Source organism: Vombatus ursinus, unplaced genomic scaffold, assembly GCF_900497805.2.
Source record: "Vombatus ursinus unplaced genomic scaffold, bare-nosed wombat genome assembly UNPS02014893.1, whole genome shotgun sequence".
NCBI classification, from domain to species: Eukaryota; Metazoa; Chordata; class Mammalia; order Diprotodontia; family Vombatidae; genus Vombatus; species Vombatus ursinus.
Window position 1 is genome coordinate 2,213,361 of NW_020954671.1, and position 14,987 is coordinate 2,228,347.

A 14,987-nucleotide genomic window follows, 5' to 3' on the forward strand; every position below is an offset into this window, starting at 1 on the left:
GTGCGTGCATATATTTTTTTCCAGAGAGCCCAGATGTTAAACATTTACCAGCAAACCCCTGTATTGATCAATAAACACTGAGCTAAGCAGGAATGCAGTAAAAGGCTAATGGAATGAAGACACCACCATACTAGAGGACTGATGACTAGAGGCTGATGATGATGATGATGATGATGATGATGATGATGATGATAACTGGCATTTATATAGCACTTTAAGATTTTCAAAATGCTTTACATCCATTATTCCATTTGAGCCTCACAACATGCCTTATATATGCTGATATTTTGTGTCACTTAGTGAATGATGGATATGTTCTATTGTTGTTTAAAACAAAGGCAAGAGCGTTTAGCACTGGGGACCTCTGGTACTTGACTGGTCATCCCTTGATACCACTCACCATAGACATTTCTTGTCCCTGAAAACTCTTCTGAGGAACGAGCTAAAAGGGAAATGGAGTTGGCATTATCTTACATCCCATTACATACAGCTGAAGTCAGCAGAGTTTGCAACATCCCACGGAGTTAAGAAAGCTGAGCCCAGGGGCTGCCTGCTGAATGCAGCTGCCTTTTCAGGGCTAGTGGAACTAGAACTTAAGTCTGCTGATTTCCACCTGCTTCTATGTATCCTTCAATAAATCCCTCTAGCTTGACAACAATAAGTTTTTCTTGTTTCCTACATCTTAGTGTTCAAATTTGGTTTTAGCTTATATGTTTTCTAGCTAGGTTTCTGACTTGGAAGAAAACTAGCATTTATTAAATGTCTACTATGTGCTAGGCACTGTGCTAAGGGCTTTATTATTTATTATCTCATTCAATCCTTACAACAGCCCTAGTGGGTACATGTTATTCATATCCCCATTTTGTAGTTGAGGAAAATGAGGCAAACAGAAGCTAGGTGACTTACCTAGGATCACACAGCTAGTAAATATCTGAGGCCAGATTTGAACTCATTTTCCTGTCTTTAAGACGAATACTCTATCTACCTACTGGCTTTATTATAGTGTATTAATTACATCACCATAAATCATAGTTCATCAGATGTTCTTTGCCAAACGAGGATAAATTGCACGTTAACAACGTCCTATTAATCACTTTATAACATTATCCTTTTATTTGAATAGTGTTGAAAGAGGATGTTGCCATCAACTCCAAGAAATTCCTTATGAATCCTTTTAAGTTCATCTTACTTGAAATCTTCGGGGTGGATGTCTTTTAATAATACTTGTTTCTCCCTTTTCCAGTGGAATATCTACAGACATGGGCCTGGGCACTTCAAGACCTGGGGAGAAATAAGAAAATGTCACTACAAATATTTTCACATCAATTCATCTGAATCATTGACAGTTTGACTCTGAGTAGATAGAGCATTGGAGCTGGATTAGAAAAGGCCTGGGTTTAAATCTGGCCTCTGATGCTTACTAGTTGTATGACTATGAGCAAGTCACTTGACTTCCATCTACCTCAGTTTCCTCATCTGTAAAATGGAAGCATTAATAGCACCTACCTCCCAGGGTTGTTGTGACAATCAAGTGAGATATTTGTAAAGCACTTCTCAGACTTTAAAGCACCATATAAATACTATTATTGCTAACAAATTATCACATCCAGTTATATTTTTAAATATCTAATCTAGAGGTACAGAACATTGTTACAACAAAGTCAAAAAAATGGCCATGCTATGGGTTCATTGTGGGCCACAGTAATAAAACATTAGCCCAATAGAGTGTAAATTTCTTTTTTTTAAATTTATTTATATATTTGTAATTCATGGAATAAAACAATTATTTTTATAACATACTTTAATAAAAAATAATAATAAAGATGATTACACATGAAACTATAAATCTATTATGTACAACTTGCTATTCCTTTTAACTATATAATAAAATTATCATGTAAATTTCCTTTTTTCCTTTTTTTCTTGCCTCTCCCCTGACCCTAGAGATAGCTATCATTAGACACAAATTGATAGAGGATGGCAAATTCTTTGATGTAATCTCAAGAAAAATGCCTCACACATTTTTTTTTCTTCTAAAGTGTACCTATTATTTCACTGGAAGAACAGAAAGAAGGACACAAGCATTTATTAATATGTGCCAGGCACTGTGCTCATTTGCGTGGACCTCATTTGATCCTCACAACAACTTGGGCAAGAAGGTACTATCGTTGATATAGGAAACTCATCTGAGATTTCATCTTACAGCTTTGCCTGAAGCACTGAGTTTAAGTGATGTGCCCATAGTCACATAGCTAAGAGTGTGTCAGATGTAGGGCTTGAACCCAGGTGTTTCTGATTCCAAGGCTGGTCCTCTAGCCACTCTGGATGCTATTTCTCAATTTGAACATGTTTTTAAAGCAAATGCTTTATAAATATTTGTTGGATTGGATTGGATGATACCTAGTCTTAGCCCTAACTATCCCTATCTCCTCCATAGCCTCCTATTTAAGAAAATAGCGCTGACAATAAAAACAGCAACTCACATTCTTAAAATAATTTAAGATTTAGGATAGTCTTTCCTCACTACTCTGTAGCATATGTAGTACAGCATTTTCCCCATTTTTTTTTTTTTTTTAGATTTCTGATTTCATGGATATCATTATCATCATCGTCAGTAAAGGGTGTCCCAAAAGTCTTTTTAGTAGTAGTGTTTTAAACTTTGCAACATACTTTTTACATTCTTTCTCATCTGATCCTCACAATAACCCAGCATTTTATTATCTGCATTTTGCAGGATGAGAAGTTGAATGAGGATGAGGAGGTTAAATGCCTTTCCCAGGGTCACACAGCTTGTGTCTGATTAAGAATGCAAACTCAAGTCTTCTTGACTCCAAGTCTGGTGCTCTTTCCACTGTTGTTCAATCATTTTATCATGTCCATCTCTTGGTAACCTCATTTGGCAAAGATGCTGGAGTGGTTTGCCATTTCCTTCTCCAGTTCGATTTACAGATAAGGAACTAAAGCAAACAGGGTTAAGTAACTTGTCCAGGGTCATACAACTAGTAAGTGTGTGAAGCCGGATTTGAACTCAGGAAGACGAGTGTTCCTGAGTTCATGGTCCAGTACTCTATTCACTGAGTCACCTAGTTGTCCAGCTGAGTACATGTACATAATTTATAAGTAAACATATGCATATTTATATATGTGCCCTTTTTTTTTTTTTTTTACTGACAAGGATCAAAGGACCATAGATTTCAAGCTGTAAGAGAATTTAGATATCATCTAGTTTCAGATAACTGAAGCCCATAGAGGTTAAGTGACTAACCCAGAGGTGTAAGATCAAAAAAAATTTGGAAACCATTGGAATAGAGTGGAGGAGTGGGTTCCAAATTTGCCCATGAGATAAGGGGCAAAATCCCTTAACCTTTCAAAGCCTCAGTTTCAGGGGTGTGCCTGAACCAGTTTGAACCCACTCTCCAGAACTGGTAGTTAAATTTTCAGTGTGAACATTTACACTTTGGAAGTGCCACAAGTCAGGGCTTAATTTGTTGTGTAGCTGATTATTAGATTTAAGAAAGTGATAGAGGAAATTAAATGTAGTTTTAATTTAAAAGTAAGGCATGTATACTTTTTCTTTTTTTTTCTCCAGAGAGGTAGCTGTTAAATATTTACCAGCATACCTCTGCTCAGTTTCTTCATCTGTAAAATGAGGATAGCTTGATATATATATCAATGTATAAGAAATGAGGATTCAACCTCAGAGTCAGAAAGACCAAAGGTTCTAGCCATACATAAAGACTAAACAGAGAGGATTCTGAGAAGATGCTGGAGTAGGTCAGAAAATTCCAAGCTCTCAAGGTTTTACCCCGTAAAAGAGATAAAATAGTGCCTCAGGGCACTATAGAGTGGGCAAATATAAATAAGAGTAGGGACAGAACAGGGGTCCTCCTGGGACAATTAGAGAAGATCTGAAGAAAAATCCCAGGACAAAGTTTGGTCCCTGTGAAGAGTAAAAACCTCCAGGCTAGGACCACTTTAACAACAAGCAGCAAGCCCTGGGGTTAGCTGGGTTGAAAGGCTGCCTTGCCTCCAGCCACAAGAACTTTTACCCCACCCCCACCCCCCATCCAGGACAGTGAAGGGAGTTGGGTGTCAGCCAGAAAAGATTGAGGGAACCTCTGCTGACAAGGAAAACTGGACCCAGCTGTGCTGCAGAGAAGTGGCCAGGGTCAAGAAGGAACCAGCACAAGCTGGTGAGTGCAGAAGCAGTAGGGTGGGGACACCATTAGCTATGGGCACTTACAGGAGGCTGGGAATCTTGGTTTCAGTTCCAGACCAGAGGGGAGAACTGAAGGAGGATCTGAGGCCAGAGGCACCATCCCCCTTACCCCAGGATTAGAGGTGATTACAAAAACTAAACTACAACAAATAAAAAAAAAAATGCACAGGCTAAGAAGAAAGGATCCAACCATAGAGAGTTAGTATGGTAATGAGAAGACCAGGATTCATCTTCAGAGGAGGATACTGGAGCAAAGAAACCCTCTTCTACCCCAAAGAGTAACATAAAATGGTGATTTGCCCAAAAAGAATTCATAGAAGACCTCTAAAAAGACTTTAAAAATCAAATGAGAGAGATTGAGGAAAAGCTAAAAAAAAAAAATAAGAACAATCCAAGTAAAACAAGATTAGGAAAAGAAATTAGAAAAGGAGATCCAGAATCTTAAGGAAGAAAACAACTCCTTGAAAATCAGAATTGGGCAAAGGGGAGCCAGTGAAATTATAAGGGGATTAAGAAATAACAAAACAAAATGTAAAGAAAGAAAAAATAGAAGAGAATGTGAAACATCTCATAAGAAAAACAAGTGATGTGGAGAACAGATCAAGAAGAAAAAAACTTAAGAATAATTGGAATACCTGAAAGCTATGATCAAAAAGAAAGAATCTTGATACGATAATACAAGAAATAATTAAAGAAAATTGTCCTGAACCATTAGAACAAGAGGGGAAAGTAGAAATTGAAAACAATTCACCAATCACCACCTGAAAAAGATCCTATGAGGGAAACCCACAGGAATATTATAGTCAAATTCCAAAACTCCCAACTCAAGGATAAAATATTATGAGCAACAAGGAAAAAGACAATTTAAGTATGATGGTGCCACAATTAGAGTCACACAATACCTAATAGGGATGACACTGAAGGACTGCAGGTCTTGGAACATTATATATCAAAGAGCAAAAGAAATGGGATTCTGGCCAAAAATATACCCAGCAAAGCTAAGCATAATACTGACTGAAAAAAAAATGGATATTTAATGAATTGTCAGACTTAGGACTTTGTTAAAAAAAAAAAACAAAAAACAACTTAATAGAAGATTTGACATACAAAAGCCAAGAGAAATATAAGGTACATACCAATGACTCAATACAAGGGACTCAATAAGGATAGATTGTTTACAAAGGTAAAACGTAAAAGCTATGTCTAAGATAGTTTTAAGTAATTGAGTAGTTTGTAAGAAAGATGAGGGTAGAACTGAGTATGATACCACTTTAGAAAAAGTAAAACCATTTAGGAACAGCTAAAAAGAATAATTATCTACACAAATGAGGTACAAGAGGTCAGTTCTTCAACTGACACAGTGGAATTAGGTGGGGGAGGAGGGCTGTTAGTTCTGGAAATCTACTTTTCTTCGGGAATGGGTTCAACAGGGAACAATACATATATATCTAAAAAAGTATAGGGGCAGCTAGGTGACACAGTGAATAGAGCACCAGCCCTACATTCAGAAGGACTTGAGTTCAAATCTAGCCTCAGACATATAATACTTACTAGCTGTGGAACCCTGGGCAAGTCACTTAACCCCATTGCCTAGCTAAAAAAAAAAAAAAAAAAGGAAAAGTATAAATGTCTTCTAAATTCTAAATTCATAATAGGAGGGCAAGGTTAGGGGTAGAGGTAAGGTAGGGGAGTCAGGAGGGGTAGGAAATAAGAGAGCCACACAAACAAAAACAAAGATCAGGAGTAGAATTTGTTAGAGAAAGTTTATGTTAATATATGTATGTATGTATATATAGTGTATATGTATATATCTATTTATAAATAAATAAGATATATATTTATAAATATATAAATAAATATATAATTGTAGCCTTCTTTGGGTGGGGGTTGGGGAGGAAGGAAGAAAAAAGAACAAAGTCAAAAGTGCACAACAGCGAACAAAAGAAAACTTACAAGGCAGCAAAGAAAAGATGGACCACTCTCGATACAACGAGTAGTATTTATTATATAGGCTTTTTGAAATGGAAATTTATTGCTATATATTTTGAATCTTCTCTTATATTCTGCTGTACACATGACATGCTTTTTCCCCCTCTTTTCTTATTTTGTATTTAAGTTTCAATATTTAAGTTTACAATATGTTTCTTTCTCTTTTCTCTGTGTACTTAAGTTTTAGTATTCAAGTTTAAAATTTAAAAAGTGAAGCAAGAAAAAAAAAACTAAACAACTTTGAGCAAGTCACTTAACCCCTCGGTGCTCCTGGTCTAGTTGCAGAGTGACAACCTACATTGTAAAATGGAGTTTCGGAATGGAAAGAGCAGCTGGGTGACACAGTAGGCAAAATGAGTCTTCCTGATTCCAGTCCTGGCAGGAATTTTATCCACTGTGCCACCTAGCTGCCCAGAAACCCCTATTTGTACTAATAGGGACTTAACCTATAATATATAATTGCATCATGATGGGTATCACGTGCGTTATGTGTGTAACATACAATCTATATACACATTATAAAACACAAAATAGAGATTTAAAAAGAATGAGATAAAGATGAAATAGTTGATCTTGGAGTCATCAGGGAACAACTGAAATTTATTGAGTAGAGGAGTCATATGGTCCCACCCATACTTTAAAAAAAATCACTGGGTCAGCTCAGTGAAGAATGGATTGGGGAGGGGAGTTCTTGAATTGGAAGACCAATTAGGAAGCTATTGCATTAGTCCAGGTAGAACTATGGTAGGATATGAAAGAAGGTGGTGACTATGAGTAGAGAAAAGGGGACAGTTGAAGATATATGGAGATAGAAAAGATTTGGCAACTGATTGGCAAATTTAGGATACCAACAGTTGAGGTTGTGATTCTGAAGTGACTGAAAGACTATTGGTGGCCTCAGCAGCAGTAGGAAGTTTGGGGAAGGGCTGCATTTAGGCGATAAAGATAATGTAATGAGATCTACAATCTGTCACAACATATCCATACCACTTATCTTGTACAACTCACTCTCTTCCACCCAAAAGAAAAATGAGGGATACCAACTGCTGCCATGGAATGAAAAGCCTTTGGAAACCACTCTCCTAAAGGCTGCTACTGCTATGCAGTAGTCTAGGGAGAGAGGTGAGGATGCTGGGAGGAGGGGAGCAACAGCAGTGAAGCTTAGGCTGTGGGTGCCAGGATCATGGCTAAGTTTTTAAGTGCCCTGGGAGGTTGGTGCCTGCCTCAGAGGGGAGTGAAGTAAGAATTTGTACAGCCAAGAGAATAGAATGGAAAGAATGTTGATAGATATGGGTAGGTGTGGTTGTGTTTGGACAAGCCCAAGCCAATTGCTTATCAGGTGACCCAAGTTCCTATCCTCTGATTGATTGATTTCACACCTCCTTGGAATTAGGCCATGGCCTCCTTGAGATCCAGTCACAGCCCTCACTTTGGAGACCATAAATACTTATTATGTGTTTGCTACGTATAAGTTACTATAGCAGGCACTGGAAATACAAAGATGGTGCTTTCCAAAATTAGTAAGAGACCGGAACAAAGCATATCCTTTGAGGTGTGAATTCCCTGCCATGATTTATTATAATCCTATCAAACATCCATTAAATAAATTCCATAAAAAGAAAGTGGATGAGTAACATAGATATTCAAGACTTAGGAAGGGAGATGCTCTTTCTACTTAAGTAAACTCTCACCAATGAAAAGGGTAGATTTCCCATCTCCCTAGGTTGCCCTTGTGACACAGCTATAATATAATATAGGGGCCTGAACAGATAAGCTCTGTGAGCAAACTCAGAACCTCAAGGCATCATTTCTTGGTCTTATTTTTAAAGGTGGTCTAAAGAACTATAACATGACAAAACTTAAACAAAAGCTCCCTTCTTGGTTGTTTATAACAATTTAGACTCTCTGATTTTTAAATGGCTTACCTACAATTCCCCATCAGGCTTGCTTTGCATTTCAATGGAAAATTCAAAGGGTGGGTTTTTAAAAAAAATTTTTGGCATGAGGCCTACGGTTTTATTGGTAAAAGGAACTCCAGGTGAGGAAAATCCTTCTATAATTGCAAATCTATAATTATTCTGCTTACAGTTGTCTGGGAACTCAGTAACTGACCTGCCCAAGGGTGGGAAACCAATTTACTAGTGCTTTTCTTTATGATGAGAAAATGAATACAACAGTTTAGCTTATTTAAAGTGATACCATTGCATTGAGCAGTAACAAAATAATAATTATGATGATGATCATCTATCTAACATTTATATAAAGTATTAAGGTTTTCGAAGGACTTTACATCTGTTACATATTAAGTGTTATCTACTTCAAACCTCACAACAACCCTGTGAGATAGGGGCTATTCTTATCCCTATTTATGGATTAGGAAACAGAAGTTGAGAGAGATTGAGTGACTTGCCCAGAACCACACATCTTGTAAATCTCTGAGGAATGATTTCAACTCAGGTCTTTATAACTCCAAGTCCAGCACTCTATTCATTATTTCACATAGCTTCAGATACTTTAGGTGGAACTCAGTAAATAAAATATTTTTAGTGAAAGATGCCCAGGTGCCGACTAGATGTCAAACATCACTATTAATTCCTTGCTTTTGAATTGGGCTTGAAGGCATTTTCTCATTTTGTATTTCCAATACCTGTGTGAGGTATTAGGGACATGTTAATACCCCCATTTTACAGATGAGCAACCTGATACACATGAAAAGATTTAGTGATGTGCCTAAGGTCACAAATCTAGATAGTAGTGTGGCTACGCCTAGAACTCAGATCTCTTGAATATTAGTTAATGATGTTTCCATTACTATATACTGCTTTTTAAATTTTTTTTTTCCAGTCATTCACATCTAAGTATGGAAGGGCAGTTTAGAGCCTTGCCTTACAAAGTGGGTCCATCTTTCCTCATTCAATTGCAATAATTTTCTTGGCACAAGCAAAAACTTCTATTCTAGAAATGAAATTGGGGCATAAAAGGCATCTTTGTCAGTGAAAATCTAAAGAGAACAACCCATTCAATCTTTAGGAAATTAAGAGACACATGAAATACATACATATACGGAATAGAAATTAAGCCAGCCAATTGTAGGAACATCATAGTATCATGCATATGAGTTTCTGAAACATCTGTTAATTATATGGAATAATGCTTTCCAAGTAAGTAGAGACATTTATTTCTTTTATAAACCTGAAATGAGAAACAAAACCTGAAAGGCCATTAATGGAAACACTTGCTTTTAAGGTGGTTTGGAAATAACCAATAAAAACCTTTTCTCAAAATGTGATTTGTATTTAAGTGCTTTGTCATAAAACACCGAGGAAAAAAAAAACTTACTTGGACTATCCAGAGACAATTTATAGTCACTTCAGGGTCGATTCCTATAATCAGAGGAGGGAAATTTCTCTTCTTGAAGATGTGTGTGGAGAAAAAGAGAATATGAAGTAAAGAAAGGAATGTCCTATCCATTCATTCAATTTTCCTCTGGAATCATTAGTAGTTTGCAATTATTCAATGCATTTCAACTCTATTGAGTTGGTGATGTATCATAAAGATTGTTTTTAACTTAGACCATTTCTGACTGATGATTATTATTGATCATGATGATATGACTGATTTTGATACATACACATAATACTAATGGTGTAATATGAACTGTGTATAAAAAGTAAGAAACAGTAAACTGAGATGTATCAAAATGATTTCCCCTCACCCTCCAACCAGAACTGCAAAAATCTTACTCATACATCTTTCCAAAAAAAACTCGACTCCCCCAGACATATTCTTAATTGCTAAGCTTTTGTCTTCCAATACGTTATTATCTTTTTTTTTTAGTTGTATTCAGAAAATTCTAGTTCTATGTAAAAACAACCACATAAGTCTATCAATTGCCTTCCTTCACCTGGAAGTGCCATTTTTATGCCATGCCATTTTTATTTTTACCTGAAGAATATCTTCCATACAAAGTCTCCCGAAGTGGTGGCAGCTGCCTGTCCAGTGCTCTCTTCTCTTGTAGTCTTGCAAATGAATATGAACTTTGATCCTCTGGATTGTCATTGAATGTCAAGTCCACAGGGCTAGCTGGGGAAGACATCGGGTCTTTATCTTGCATAGGGGCCACTCTGGTCACCCTAGGGTGAGCCTTAGAGTGCTTTGACCCCATTTTACTTTAAAGACATTAAAAAATACGTGTGGGGGAAAATGAGAATCTTAAACTTTCAACTTGCCCTGTTATTAAGGTACCTTCTTTCCTGTTACTTTGTAAAGCAGTCTTTTAGTTCAAAACATTTTTCTAGCTCTGTTTCATTACACATAACCCCTTTGGACTACTTCATGATAGGCTGGTTTCTATGGTTATTCCCCTCTTAACTCCTCCCTAGTCATTCCTGCATCAGAGTTCTGTTAAACATTGATTTCATTGGGTTTTTCTCTGGAAGTATTAGTGTAAGGAACACTAACCTCTATTAATTATTAGACAAATCTCTCAACACCAGAAAAAGCCATTGGTACATTTGTAGTGAAAAGGCTTAGAAAATTCAGTTGTTTTTGAATTCCACAAATATTAATTAACTATGGCCCTGCTATGTGCAAGACACTGTTCCAGGCACCAGAGATACTAAGATGGAAAAATATACTTTCTGTCCACAAGGAGCCTACAGTCTAACAGGGGATACAATAGACACAGAAATAAGTCTGTTATAAAAGCAAAATGGGATAGGAGAAAAGGCAATATATAGACAAAAGGATTGGGGAAAACACATTCAGTTTGTGGGAGAGAGGACATGAAGAAAGGTCTTATGGCACAGGTAGTACCTGACTGGGCTTTGAAGTAAGCAAAAGGAGTTCAGCAGGAAGCAATGAAGTAGGAGAACATTCCAGTGTGGGGTATGGCCAGCATCAATGAATGTGGAATATGGGAGCAGCTAGGGGCTCATGTTAGAAAAAACAGATAGTGTATGAAAGGGAGTGATGTCAAATAAGACTGGGAAGGTAAGTTGGAGCTACCTTGTAGAGGACCTTAAATGCCAAGCTTAGGAGTTTGTGTTTTATCCTACAGGCACAAGGAAACCCCTGTCTTGGTTTGTGTGTTTGTATATATGGGGTTTCTTTATTCTGTTATGTTTTAGGAGAGAAGTGACATGCAGATACGCATGAAGAAACATTTTGGCACGTTTGTGAGGGATGGATTGGTGTTTGGGGGAAAAAAAGCCAGACTAGAGAAAACTGAGTTTTATTGTCCATGAGCAAGTACATTAGGGTATTTTTTCCTTTATGCATATAACTAATATGGTAGTGGTATTCTACAGGAATGGATTCTAGAGACACAGTAGACAAATTGATTAAAACTGCTGGCCTTTTCTACAGTGCTAATGGGTCTCTGGGAGAAGTTTGTGATGAGATTTATAACAACTTTTACATGTAACTTACAAATAGATTTAGTTTCTTGCGTGAGTTAATTATTATGTATTGACCATGCTGTTGATATGGTTTATAGTTTGTGTTTACAGGATCTCTGAACTATGTTTCTAATACAGTTTAAATCCTTTCTGCAACTGATTGGTAATGGGAAATCAATCTCTAGGGACCTTGCAGCAATGTAAATTATGTGTCTGGATGGCTAAGCAGAAGTGATGTATGACCTAAATTTTAATTTCCTCCAGGAAATTGCTTTCCTCTTTCCATTCATCCATTGGACTTGAGGGAGACCATATAACAAGTGCTACTTGGTAGACAGGTATCATAGCATAATAAATTGATATTATAAATTGAAATCTCTCTAAGAGATTGCTAAATCAGGGCAGCTTAATGAAATCTGTATCATCACCCTTTAAAGTGAGCCATTGAATGGAAAGGCCAAATATTTACATAACTCAACTATGTTGAAGATAGCAAGTACTGATTTCAATGCAGTTTAACTAACATTTTTTCAATGCCTACTCTATGTAGAGCATTGTATCTGGCACTTTTAAATCAAAATTTAAAAGATACCCAGTCCCTGCTATTATAGGGCATAAACTCTAGTTTTCATTGTTGTCCATTCATTTTGGTCATGTCCAACTCTTTGTGGCCCCATTTGAGGTTTTCTTGGCAAAGACATACTGGAGTGGTTTGCCATCCAACTCATTTCACAGATGAGGAAATTGAGGCAAACGGGGTTAAATGACTTGCCCAGAGTCACACAGGTAGGAAGTGTCTGAGGCTAGATTTGAACTCAGGAAGATGAGTCTTCCTGACTCCAGACCCAGCACTCTATCTACTGCCAGGAGATATGATACAAAGATATAACCTATGGTTCAGAACTCCTTGACTCTGGACTTAAAAGAAGTGGGGCTGACTTTAGGGCCTACCCCCCCACCCCCCACCACCCAGCAATGGAATTACTCAGGCTCATGTTATTCTCAGACTTTACTCTGGGAAAATCTCCAAATGTAGCTCATGGGCTAATTTTCCATAGATATGTGTAACAGGGTTCCCAGATCTCACACAATCATGCAAAGTAACATGCATTTTTTTTTTATGTGACAGGCTTTATTTCACAAGTCCAGAAAAGATGCAAAGGTCTCATAGAAACACATGAATAATTTCAGAAAACACACAAAGGACTCCCAATATCCCATAATCAATAGCATTCTCCTCCTTCTCTGGTGAATTCTACTTTCCAGGGACCTAAAATCCTCCAGACTCTGGGCACCCCATGGGATCAAGTTATAAGGGAAACACACTTTCTAACTAACAGATAGTGTTCCTCCATTCTGGCAAATCTTCCTTTACGCTAGGATAAATACGGTCCTTTCTCCCACACTTATAGTGCCATCTTGTGGTTTGGTCTCCCCCAGAAGGAAAATATGCCAGGGTGTTCAAGCAGACAATGCTCCCACATTCTGGAAGGTCCTTCATCACTCTGAAGAGACTCATAGATTGAACCTTGTAGTGCTACTCTGAGGGCTTGAACTCCCCTAGAAAGGAAATATACTAGGATTAGCAGACAATCAGCACCCTGCCCCACCCCCTCCACCTTCTCATTAGGTGTATACCAGTCAAATAATTCTAATACCAAAAGACAAAATCCAGATCCATTATTTCCTTTATTTCATAACTTTAGTCCCTTATAGTTATTCCTCCCATCACTAAGAGCCACATTTGCCATTCTCCTCTTTTCAAGAAACATGATACCCAGAAAGCTTTCTATTCTTTAGACAGAAGACTGGATCCATGAGCTCTTGAACTTGAGACTACTCACAAAGCTACCCCAAAGGTGTCACTGCCTAAAAGATCCTCTTATGATCATGTTTGTCTTTGCCACTGCAACTCCAGAAACTTTCACCCTCCCCATGCAGTGCTTTCAGATTTATTTGAAAGAGAGGAGGGAAAGGATAAAGGCTGAGTTCATTATGATTTCCCTTTTTTTAGCTGAGCATAATGGAGTGATTCCTCTTACACGAATGCAACCTCCCAACAGTGTAAGTCAACCAATTCATTTTGGGTGCAGCCATTATCAACTTGACCCATCCTCTAGGGTATGGCAAAAGATATGTCCATATCCTCCATAGGAAGGTATATGCAAAGTCCCTTGCGAAGGTTCACCACTTTACAGGCTCATCAAACTGATGAGGGAACTTGCTTGAACAAACCGTATCATATTAAAAACCTTACCACTGTGAAGGAATTGTGATTTTCATGTTAATCGATATGATGTATGTAATGAATATACTAATAATTTAGATTTCTCAGAGCTGCCTCTTCTAGCTTGGGAGTCAGAAACTTACAATGCAGCTTGAAATGATCAATCAAACCCTTGACAACACTCTCACAATCACTATTTCCTGTGCCTGTATACCTTAAGTGAAGCAAATCAAAGATTGTAGAACCTGATCCCATCATAGAACTCTGGTCCTGTCCCCCACCAAGTAATGACCCACACGACTTGGAGCAATACTGTTCTCACAGGACTCAGAACACCTGTACTGTCCTGCACTCGTGGGCTTGTCATGGGAAAACACTTAGCACCTGGAAATGATTGTTTTGTAATCCACTTTCCCCCTCCTTCCCCATTTGTGATTTATGTATATAAACTGTGCCATTTACTCCAACATTCCTCACTCTGAAAGTAATTAATTAAACTTCTACTTGTTTCCTGGCACTCCTCTCTCTGCCCTGCTATGTGCAGCTCCAGCTATTCACAGGCTAGAGACCAATATAACAGAATCCTGTTAATACCATATAAAAATAACCATAGTACCAAATGGTAATACAATGTATAGAATACTGGACTTAGAGTCAGGAAGTTAAGTTCAAATCCTGTCTTAGGCACTTTCTACTTATGTTACCCTGGGCAAACCACTTACCCTTATTCAGCCTCAAGACAATAAGCATTTATCATTATTATGTGCCAAGCATTATGCTAAGTGCTTGGGATATAATACATTTTTTTAAAAAATGGTGTCAGCTCTCTTCCTCCTTTCCCTTCTTCATCTGTAAAATGGGGATAACAATAGCACCTTCTTTATAGGGGTTCTTGTGAGGATCATATTAATTAACATATGTAAAGCACTTCACAAATATTAAGGTGCTCTGTAAATGCCAGCTATTGTTATTATTATCATCATTATTATCATTATAAGAGAGGTATAAACAAAGTTCTGTGTGAGAGAGGATGACTTTGACTCGAATGTCAAAGCAGGTTCTTAGATTCACCAGAGTTGTGAATTAATAAATGAACAGAAATTCACTCTACACCATCCCTTACATGTTCATCAAGTGAACATAGCTTTATAGG

The 14,987-nt window shown here is 37.5% G+C and overlaps 1 protein-coding gene across 2 annotated transcripts in view; it reads right to left on the minus strand.

Annotated features, from left to right (window-relative positions):
* Window positions 1–10,524, minus strand: part of CCDC198 (coiled-coil domain containing 198) — a 50,718-nt gene extending 40,194 nt beyond the window's left edge. For both annotated transcript variants that reach the window (XM_027842911.1, XM_027842910.1), the window contains exons 1-2: window positions 10,154–10,524; window positions 1,190–1,281 (exon numbers count right to left, since the gene is read on the minus strand). In XM_027842911.1, the coding sequence (XP_027698712.1) occupies window positions 1,190–1,281; window positions 10,154–10,373 (312 nt within the window). In that variant the 5' untranslated portion in view covers window positions 10,374–10,524. The remainder of the gene's footprint in view (window positions 1–1,189; window positions 1,282–10,153) is intronic.
* Between the last annotated feature and the right edge of the window lie 4,463 nt (window positions 10,525–14,987).